General features: G+C 33.4%; 1 protein-coding gene across 1 annotated transcript; it reads left to right on the forward strand.

Moving 5' to 3' along the window:
- The first annotated feature begins 34 nt into the window (after positions 1-34).
- hmox2b (heme oxygenase 2b) lies at positions 35-10,721 on the forward strand. The gene is made up of 7 exons (XM_048201845.1): positions 35-230; positions 563-659; positions 1,995-2,118; positions 2,732-2,849; positions 3,374-3,865; positions 5,772-5,892; positions 7,038-10,721. Exons 3-7 carry the CDS (start codon positions 2,024-2,026, stop codon positions 7,163-7,165), a joined length of 954 nt encoding a protein of 317 aa, XP_048057802.1. The 5' UTR covers positions 35-230; positions 563-659; positions 1,995-2,023; the 3' UTR covers positions 7,166-10,721.
- The last annotated feature ends 864 nt before the right edge of the window (positions 10,722-11,585 follow it).

An 11,585-nucleotide genomic window follows, 5' to 3' on the forward strand; every position in this document is an offset into this window, starting at 1 on the left:
ATGGTCGCTGCGCCTTTAAGCATCAGCTCTGAGAGACACGTGGTTCATCTGCAGCTTCCTGTTTTGAGTTCTAACGGAGAGCTCGAGCGCCGCAAACAAAAGCGCACGAGCATCCGACTATTGATCATTCCTATAATCAGTTACCAGTCTATTCTCATTCCTACAGCCTAGTCGGACCATTTAATATTATATCATCTGATCTAAAGCAGGATTTTCTGAAGAGCTCGACTGTAAGTACTGGCTTCTATTCAAAGTATCTGTGCTATATTGTGACACAATGAGTGCTAGTGTCGCTTTGATATACGTCAGCACTTTAGTAAAACCTGAATTAATATGACACTAGATTATTTTAATCCATTTGGAGCTGCTTGCAGGTTTGAAACGGATGCTGATCCCAGGACAGTGGGATTAGATTGTATTTTGACTGGCAAACACCAGAATGCTCATGACTGCTCTTTTGTTGTGTGTTTTCATTTACCCTGCAAACAAACACAAATGCTCTTGAAACAGCCTCAGTGTGTGCAGATGAATGGAGGCTCACTGTCAGTGTGTGTGTCCTCAGGAACAATCCCCTCACTGATGCTCAACTAGTGTTATCCGTAACAATAGACTGGACGGACACTGACAGCTGAAGCTCTGCTCTGGAGGCTGAGTTTGAGGTAAGAGCTTTTCTTCATCATTGATCTGTGTGTTTTTACATCTAGACAGACTCTGAAGACTTTAAACTAGTGCTAAGCTGCATATATCACACATTTTAATAAAAACTACAGGCAAAACATGAGATGTCATTTAATGAGGTCATACTTCTAATCAAATCTGAGTGATAATCGATAGATAGATTGATAGGTAACAGTGTTGATTTGCTATCATTAATATAATATTGGAGCTTTTATTTTTATATATTCACTTTTCATTTTAATTTCAGTTTAAGTTTTAGTAATTGTGCATTTTCATGTGCATTTTTATTTGGCTTTGTTTTTATTTTAGTTTTATTTATTTATTTATTTATTTTGCTTTTAACTTAAAATTTTGATTCGATTCAATATCGATTTAATTGCCGTATGTATTAAGTACAGTACAGGCAATTTTCCGAAAGAAAAAAAATCCCTCTTAACTAATGCTGTAAACTATACTGGGAACCCCAGTTGGTACATTACTATAATATTAAAGGATAAAATGAACTGATTTGTATAAGTTATGTACATTTAAATGACACTTATGGAAGGTTTTATAATAATAACATTATAATGATACATTTTTAATGACTTAAAGGCAGAATATGTAAGATTTTTGCATTAAAATATCCAAAAACCACTAGAACTTGTGGTATACTTACATTATCCCAAATGTTTCCAAGAATGTTTAAATCCAGAGAATTTATTGACAGAAAATTAATTATGTTATATAGCTCAACACAGTAACTCTTATTGTTTAAAACTCGTTTTCTTGATTTACCGCGAGTACCATGTTTTACCATGACTAATATTGATCTAGATTACTGCAATGTGCATCAAGTGTCTCATAGCAGCCGCCGAGCAAACAGAGTAGCATAATAACAACTTTCAACACATAAATGTATCTTATATGATAAACAGCGCTGCTTTACCCCACATACGTTTGACCGGAAGAAGCGGAAACGTTCGTCTGCAGCATAATAAAAGCTCCACTGCTCTTGAGCCGTGTGTCGCACTCATCTCTCATTAGCAATCGCTCCAGCTCTGCTTTATACTACAGTAACATTAATAATCTCATCCATGAACATGATTTCTGCCCAAGTCCCATCCTGCTACAAAGTTTTGTTCATTCATCAGCTGACACTGAAAGATCAATTCTTTGGATTTAAGAGTTCATAAAAAATGATTATCAATTTAAATCGAAATAATAAATCAACTTGATCTATTTGAACACCAGGAGATTGGGATGGTCAAAAACAGGAATGTCAGCTGTGTAAATATGTACCAAGGAAACGCTCTGGAATGTGTGTGTTTGATCAGTCAGGACGAATTGAACAGAAGACAGAGGAATGTCTGCTATGAAGACAGAAGATGCTGCCAACGGCAAGAGCACCGCTAATGGAGGAGGAGTCGTGTATGAGGAAGGAGGCGTCACGGTCCTCAGGTACATCTGACATTATCAGCATTTCCTGTGATCAGTTTGTTCCTGTGAAACTATTCAAAATCATTTTTGTTAATGAAATAAAGCTGAATAATATTAGATGAAAAACTGAATAAAATAGACATAAAATAAGTTTAAGCTGAAGTACTAAAATTATTAAAAATAAAAAATAAAAAAAATTAGAAAAATTCCAAAAGCACAACAAAATTACTTAAAATGAAAACTGAAAATATACAAAAAGCTAATTCAAAATACTAATAAATACTGTAATAGTCAGGGTTATTATTGTTAAGAAAAACTAAAATGATTTAAAAAATTCATAAATGTAACCTGAAATATTAAAACAATTAAACTTCTTTAATTTCAGCTTGGTGCCAGGACATTGTTTTTCATTTTCTTTTAGTTTGACTTGAAATACTAAAATAACTAAAACTGAAATTAGATCTGTAAAGACATATTAAAATTATAATAAAAATGACAGAGATTTTAACTGAAATTAAAAACAAAACAAACAAACAAACAAAAAAATCTAAATATTAATAATTGTAATATATCAATGACATTAAAATAACTTTTTTTTCTAAAACACACTGTTAATGTCATCTCGTTCCTACAGTCCTACAGATCTGTCTGAGATGTTGGCAGCAGGAACCAAAGAAGTTCACGAGAAGGCCGAAAACACAGAGTTTGTCAAAGACTTCCTGAAGGGACGCATCCGCAAGGAGCTCTTCAAGGTAAGTGGATCAGTCAATCATGGAGGATTTTAAAGGGGACCTATAATGCCCCTTTTTACAAGATGTAAAATAAGTCTCTTATGTCCCCAGATTGTGTATGTAAAGTTTCAGCTCAAAATACCCCACAGATAATTTATTATAGCATGTTAAAATTGGCACTTTTTGGGGTGAGCAAAAAAGCACAATTTTTGTGTGTCCCTTTAAATGCAAATGAGCTGCTGCTCCCACCCCCCTTTCAAGAAGAGGGCGGAGCTTCAAGAGCTCATTCTCTGGCATAGGACAGATTGCCAGAATACCGAGTAACAACAAAACAGGACAATCTCACGCACTGAAAATGTCAGAAACTGTCAGTAGTGGTGTACAGCCTTATATGTTCGAATCGGAGTCGTTGAAAAGACCCTCATTTGTGAAGCTATATATAATTATATATTAATAAAAACTATAATAGTCTGTCTAGTTCTAGTTCTAGAAATCTGTTTAGTTTGACTTCATTGTGATATCTTGATCTGTGTTTGTGTTGTCAGCTCGGCCATGTGGCTTTATACTTCACATACTCTGCCATGGAAGAGGAGATTGAGAGAAATAAAGAGCATCCTCAGTTTGCTCCGCTCTACTTCCCTCATGAGCTCCACCGGCGTGACGCTCTGGCTCGGGATCTGGAGTTCTTCTACGGCGAGGACTGGCAGGATCAGATCAGTATCTCTCCGGCCACTCAGCGCTACGTGGACCGCATCCACCAGGTCGGCCATGAGCAGCCCGCGCTTCTCGTGGCCCACGCTTACACGCGCTACATGGGTGACCTCTCGGGCGGTCAGGTGCTGAGGAAGGTGGCCCAGCGCGCCATGAAGCTGCCGCCCACAGGAGAAGGGCTGAACTTCTATGAGTTTGATGGCATCCACAGTGCCAAGGCCTTTAAACAGCTGTACCGCAGCCGGATGAACGAGCTGGAGCTGGACACGCACACCAAGGAGAAGATCGTGGAGGAAGCCATCCTGGCCTTTCAGTTCAACATGGAGGTGAGCAGTTTTTTTCAGATTTAAATGGTTCATATTTTCTTTTTATTATTTCAAGCAAGATTTTTTTCATACCAACAGTAATATTTTTTTATGGCTTTTTTTTCCTAATGAGGTCAAGGAGTGCCATTTAAGAAAAACAAACCAAAACAAAGGATTCAGTTTAATCATTTAATTGTTAAATTATTTTTATATGTTTTTAAAAAATTATTATTATTATTATTATTATTATTATTATAATTGCATTATAAATTACATTACAATGATGGAAATGTATTTTTATGTATTTTATATTTATTTTCTACATTCAATTTAATTAACTAATCTAATTAATTTCTAAAATTGCTTCTATTTATTTACCTACATTTTTTAAATAAATAATTTATACATAGATACACACATAATAAATTGTTTAATAAAATGTTTTTTTTTTACTTTTTCTTTTTAAAATAATTATCTTTTACCTATTTTATTGGCAAATGGATGACGTTTATAAATAAAATGTTCTCAATTAAATTTAATTAAATTTAATTAATTTCTAAAATTTCTTTTATTTTAGTTACATTTACCTATTTTAAATTAATGATATATATATATATATATATATATATATATATATATATATATATATATATATATATATATATATATTTTATGGAAGCTTGTTTCACCATGAAATAATAAATAACGGTAATTGCAACTTTTTATCTCACAGTTCTGACTTTCATAATTGCGTGTTTTAAAGTCAAAATTGTGAGGAAAAAAGTCAGTTTATATCTCACAATTCTTACTTTTTTTCTCTGAATTGTGAGATTAACTCACAATTGCATGTAATTTTCAATTGTGAAGTAAAAAAGGCTTGTTTTTTTTTCTCAGAATTGTGAGTTTATATCTCACAATTCTGACTTGTAACTCGCAATTGCATGTTATAAAGTCAGAATTGTGAGATATAAATTATAAATTGAGTTTATACCTTGTAATTCTTAGAAAAAAAAGTCTGAATTGTGACTTATAAAATCAGTATTGCGTGATTTAAAAACTCACAATTGCGAGAAAAAAGTGAGAATTGCAACTTTATTTTGTAATTCTGACTTTATAATATGCAATTGCAAATTCAAATTTTGAAATTGTGAAGAAAAAAGTCAGTTACCTTTTTTAATTTTTTTATTTAGTAGCTGAAACAAGCTTCCATATATATATAAGAAATTGTTTTTTTTTTTATTTTGTAGTTATTTTTATTTATAAGTAGATAAAGAGGCATTTTAATTTGTTTAATTAAGTCAAATAACTACAACTTACATGATTTGTTTTTATTACTTTTTACATTTGTTACATTTAATTAATGTTTTAATTAATGTAAAAATATGATTCTTCATTATACGAGTCCTTTAAAGGTTAATGTTGATGACAATCAATTGAAGATCTGCTGTTTGTGACGCAGATCATTATATCTGCACTCACTCTGAGATCCTCCACTAACACTGAGTGAATTAAACTAATGGCCCGTTCATAATCACTCTCTCTGTCATCATCTGGAGAGCTCTGCAGTCGCTCTATTAGACTGATCCGTTCGGCTGAACCTGCTGTCACTGTGTTAATATTAGAGAGTGTGTAATTAAAGATGAGAGTCTCTCCTGCTCCGTGCGGCTTGAGTTTCATCCGTCAGCAGATAGAGTTCTTTGTCCTCACGGCAGATTACAGAGCTATGAAATTAAATGGACAAACCTGGCTCAAAACAATGTCACATCTCGCCAGCATCTCTTAAAGCGTTTGATTGTTTGCAGTGACATCTAGTTGAATGTGTTCGTCACGCTGCATGTGACGTCACACACATGACAAAGAGCTTTTCATTAAATGCTTGTCATTTCCTCAGTCTTTCCTCATTGTTTCCTGTCACTGTTGCATGCAGATTTTCGGAGAACTAGAGGAGGTCGGAAAGACCCTTCAGGATGATGTTTTGGATGCCGCTCCTGCTCATGGAGAAATGCAAGGAGACATCAGTCAGTGTCCATACTACGCTGCCAAAATGGGTAAACTTGACCAGACTATTCATCTTAATTCATCTTAATAAACCAGGGATTCCCAAACTTTTTAATAATAAATATTTACTTTAATTACCCCCTGAGCTTTTAAATTAATATTTCAAAAATGAATGGCACATTTATGCATTCACAGCAAGCAATCAGATAAAATATTTAATCTTTTTTAGTAAATGTTTAATTTATTTTTTGTTTTTGTTTTTATTTTACATTTTAAAAATACCTTTTATAAATAATTAAGTGAAATTATCATTATTATTAGTTTTAACTAAAAAAAAAAAAAAAAAAAAAAAAAAAAAAATATATATATATATATATATATATATATATATATATATATATATATATATATATATATATATATATATATATATATATATATATATATATATACATACATACATACATATATATATATACTACTGTTGTAAATTACAATTGTACTGCAAAGTAAAAGTTTATTACAAAGTTTATTTTGGTGAATAGATTCAGTATTATTTTAGTAATATTGTGATACTATTATAGTTTTTTTTTTTTATTCATATTTTTATATTTTCTTTTCATTTTAAATTTAAAGTTGTAGTAATTTTGTTGTGTGTTTTTGTCATTTTTATTTTAGTTTAAATTACTTTTTTTGAAAATTAGTTTTTATTCATTTTTATTTCCGTTTTAGTTATTTTAGTGCTTCAAGGTAAACTAAATGAAAATGAGAAGTGGCAGCTAGCTGTAATAAAATAGTTTTTTTATGTTTTATTTTATTTAAATTAACTTTTATTATATTTTAAGTCACTATATATATATATATATATATATATATATATATATATATATATATATATATATATATATATATATATATATATATATATATATATATGTTTTTTTATGCTTTTATGTTAATTAATTATAATAACTCTGGATAGATTATATACTTATCGTATACTCCTTTAAATTTCAGCATTTTTTATTTGATATCTGCAGTTATCTATATCACTATTACTGTTTTATTTCCATTTATTGTGCATCCCTGTTTATTCATTTTAATTTTACAATTGATTTTATTAATTATTAGCTTTTTGAGAAACCCTGTCTTAAACCTAAGAAATAAAATGTTTACATGTTTCTTTGTGTTTCAGCTGCCAGTGGAGGATCATCTTACATTTGTCAAATGGCCATGACCGTGCTTAAAAATCCCTCCGGTCAAGTCCTATTGGCCGCCTGGATCGCTGCTCTAGCCGGATTGGCTGCTTGGTACCTCATGTGACCTCCTTTGACCCACTTAGTGCATCCCATTTGCCCCCTCGTTCTTGGGTATAATGTGATTTCTTATTATAATAATAATAATAATAATGTATGAACACAGACTATTAAACGCAGGATAGCATAGATTATTGTGGCAGCCGTTACTGTTGCACCTGTCAGTGTTGATGAAGTTAAGGGTGGAGAAACATGCAGAGCGTTATTTTTGTAGTTTTATCGCAGTATTGAGTCATTTGGTGCAACGAGTACAAGGGGCCGAAACATATTCTACGCCAGTACGTGAACGTAAACGCAAGATTGATTACATACGTCCTGGTAATTGTGTTGCATTCTCATTCATCACCATAAGGGGCGCTATAGAATGTTTTAGAGCAAATTGTCAGTTTTTTTGTTTTGATGACATCAACATGTAATGGAAACTCTATCGCCCCCCCCTTGAGAACTGAGGTTTGATGTCACCACAGTAACGCATGTACAACAGGACAAGGCACTTGCAAAACATTGTGTAGAATATGTTTATAACAGGTTTGATACAGAAAAGCACATGGTTTTATGGGCCCATTTGTCATGCATGCTTTCAAATGAGATATGCTATGCATACATGCAGCATTTACAAAGAAAAGCAGTACTTCTGACTACTGAGATGCCCGGACAGTAAATGACGGCCACAACGGTTAATGAAGAAAAGCCTTTTTGAAGAGGTTTAGTATGTAAAAGATGGAAGAATTGCACATTAAGGTTACACAACATGATGTTACAGACTCTGATTTTAGGGATATTCTACACAGATGGTTAAATGGGCCAGAATGAACTGTTTTTACTAGTGGTTGACCGAATTGAGTTTTTTAGTTGTGATGAACACTGACCAATGATGAAGATAAATATCTTTTTTATATATTATTATTATTATTGTCTGTACATATTATATTATGGTAACACTTTACAATAAGGTCTAGTGTATTAGTAAATGCTGATATTTACATTAACCAAGATCAGTAAATGGTATTTTCCCATGTTAATGAGGTCATGACATGGGTTTTTTTGGTGCGTTTACACTTGTATTTCGGTTCGTTTGGTCAGGATCAAACAAAAAACACATGGTCCACTTAGCATTAAGATTGGCATTTTTTTTTATCACCAAACCTAAAGATACCGAACCTAAAGGTCAGCTTTTATTACATATTCCCTAATTTGAGATGGAACTTACCGAACACCCCCAAAAATGCTATGCTTTCACACCTTCCTCATTTTGTTGTCCCCCTTGGTGTGGTTAATTTGGGCAGGTGTGAATGCAGCAATCGCACTTGGGTGTGCAGCAGAAGCGGATCAAACAAGCGTACCGAGACCTTATTGAAGAAGTGGTTTTGGTACACTTTCAAACGAACTCTGGAGGGGTTCACTTCAATCTGGACCAACAAACCAAAAGATATCATAATTCATAACGAGAAATGTGTTATATAAAAAGCAGTAGTGTCTGATTCGGTGAGTGAGCACATTAGTTGCTGTAATTGAACACCAAAAATCTCCTCTTCATCTTAAAATGTTGTGTAATTGCGCTCCTCCATGTGAGAGCGCTGTCCCAACAAAGCCCTGATTCCCGCTCTAGCTGCATTGTAACATTCATATACGGTCTCGACACAGCCTATTAGACAGAGATCCAGAGAGAGCACATTTGAATTTTTCACAGTATTAATACGAATGTAGTACATAATTTAACAGCTGGAATGATGGCTACATTCGTACAGTGTTAGTAAGCTAACTTGTCAATCATTTTAATGGATGACACAGAGGAAACTCTGGCCAATAAGAGGACAGTTGTACTCGCATATGACTTGCATAAACATATTTTGGCATGCTTTGAAATATTGCCTTGTGAAAGCAAACTGAACCAAGAAAGAAATGCAACATTGTAACAAATTTAATTCTTGTTGCAGAACAAAACAAACAATTCATAGTTGTGAAAATGCCTTTATTCAAATGAACCGCACTAACAGAGCAATCACACCATTTGTGAACTCAAATATGTTCCTTATTAATAGGGTTTTTTGCACAAAAATAAGTTTCTTTATGAACTCAATACATTTCTTTATGAACTCTCCATTACACTGTGCCTCGCTGACAAAATAATATGCTCTGAACAAACATATAATCCTCCAATGTGATTCAGGACACTTGTTTCTGACTTTGGGATCCTTCTAAAGTCTTCACAGAGACGCAAACAATCTGTTTAAACTGAATGTGTCAAAGCAAACGTTCTTTCACTCTTCCATTTGTCCTGTTTTTTGCAGAAGTGAAGTGAAGACAGTGTCCGTGACTATAATGGCTTCTATTTGCTTTAGACGGGACACTCACATCCAGTGTAGGCAAACTAAGTTTAAGTGACCGAACAGCAGTGGACGGGCCTGTGATGCGATGATGTAAAACTATTCGTCGATGTCTTGCTCTGGATTGTGACATCACAGATCCCGCTATATCAAAACGAGCCATTTTTAGAGTTTGATTAAATGAATGCTTTGTTTATAATGAGGATGTTTTAAACTATGAAATTGCTGGATGTATTAATGGTACAAATACCTCTTATATGTCAAAAGATTAAGGCAAATTTTACTTCCCTTGTCATGACCTCTTTAACTAACAAATGAAACCTCATTGTAAAGTGCTACTATATATATATATGTATGTAAACAATATGCTGATATATCAGTCCATCACTGATTATCACTCACGGCTCTGATGAACAATTATCAGATATATTAAGTATTTGAATGCAATTTAAACAAGGGAACAGTACTGAATTAGTACAGTTTACTGTATTTGTACAAGCTAGAATTAACATCTGTGATCTGACTTACAGTATGACATTATTAACATTTATGGATGCAATAATTTCTTGAGTCTTTTTTATGCGACTTTTAATGCATATTAACAGTTTTGTTCCCCTCGAAGACCATAGCATGTGCAATGTTCACCAAGACACTGTGACATGATGCATTTGAGAAGGATTATGGGGGATTGTGTATCTGGCATGTGTCTGTTAACTAAAGGTGTTTTTCTCAGATTGTCAGAAAGGTGTGTGTTTCAGAAGTCTAGTTTTGTATAAGAGCTAACACGTCTTTATACTGATGAATAATGTTCTTGAAGAGTGTTTCATGTACTACCAAAAGCTGAGGGGCTGAACATTCACATGACATTTTGAACCAAAGGAAATGTTACTTTGTTACATTACTAATCGAATCATGAAACAGATGGGCATGTATGTGAAGTGTTTTGAATTAATGGTTGTGATTGGGTTTTATGCAGATCATTTAATTAGATTATTTTGTGTTTTGAGTAACTGACAGGTTTTTTGAAGCACTGGGAGACTTTGAGAGGAATGGAGTGGTGTTGATATACAGTACAGTGATATGATTTGTGTAGTTATTTTAAATTTCCTTATTCATTTTAAGGTTTAGAACAGTTTTTTTTTTTTGTTGTTTTTTAATTAAAAATCCCTTTTTTATTTGTTTCAATTGTTCCATCTAGCTCTTTTCACTGTAATGAGTAATAAATTCACAACTGCATTCACTGTTGGTTTGTGTTTTATTTAAATCATTTTCAGTAATGATTCAGATGTATAAATTAAGCTCTATGCATTCTGTCCGTTACCAGAGAAAACAGAACAATTACAATCTAAATCTTCAGGTTGTATCTGTAACGAAGCTGGACTCAGGTAGGGATCCAATCGCAAGCTTTTATTAAATGAGAGCATGGTCGTACAGGCAGGGTCAACAGGAGCAGACAGGTATAACAAGGGACAGGCAGAATCGTGGTCAGGATACAGGCAGTAGATCAGGGCAGGCAGAAAACATTCACAGTCCAGATAACAATAAACAATCCAAAGGCAGGCAGCAGGGAATCATAAATGGGTAACCAGACAGGATCGATAACAGGCAGACAATAAACACAAGGAAACGCTCAGAATTGAACACAGGGTGAATCAAGACCTCGCAAAGAGGTGGTGTGTGAGTGAGTCTTAAATAGTCCAGATAATGTGCTAAGCTGTATGTGGCAACGGGTGATTGGTGTAGAGTGTGCATGTGACTGGCAGGGAGGATTATGGGAAATGTAGTCCAGGAACTGACAGTGATCGTGACAGTATGAGACAAAACAATCTGAAGATTTAGAATTTAATTTGTGCAGCGTGCATTTTTTCTAAAGCATGTATTGATGTTTCCATATTAAAAGTGTTGTTTGAGATATAAAGTTACTATTATGGAAGCCCATTTCCACCACATAAGAAACAAAAAACATTCTCTAGTAAATATTATGACATAAAAATGTGAAATAAAAAAAAAATAGTCAGAATTATGACAAGTTATATTTATGAGATAAAAAGTCAGAATTGTGATATACAGTACTAAGTCATAATTGTCATAATTTACTTT

This window comes from Megalobrama amblycephala, linkage group LG1, assembly GCF_018812025.1.
Source record: "Megalobrama amblycephala isolate DHTTF-2021 linkage group LG1, ASM1881202v1, whole genome shotgun sequence".
Classification (NCBI taxonomy): Eukaryota; Metazoa; Chordata; class Actinopteri; order Cypriniformes; family Xenocyprididae; genus Megalobrama; species Megalobrama amblycephala.

Coding starts and splice junctions, on each gene's coding strand:
- hmox2b (XM_048201845.1), top strand. CDS start 2,024: ATGTCTGCTATGAAGACAGAAGATGCTGCCAACGGCAAGAGCACCGCT. Junction 2,850..3,373: donor TCCGCAAGGAGCTCTTCAAG/GTAAGTGGATCA, acceptor TTGTGTTGTCAG/CTCGGCCATGTGGCTTTATA. Junction 5,893..7,037: donor ATACTACGCTGCCAAAATGG/GTAAACTTGACC, acceptor TTTGTGTTTCAG/CTGCCAGTGGAGGATCATCT.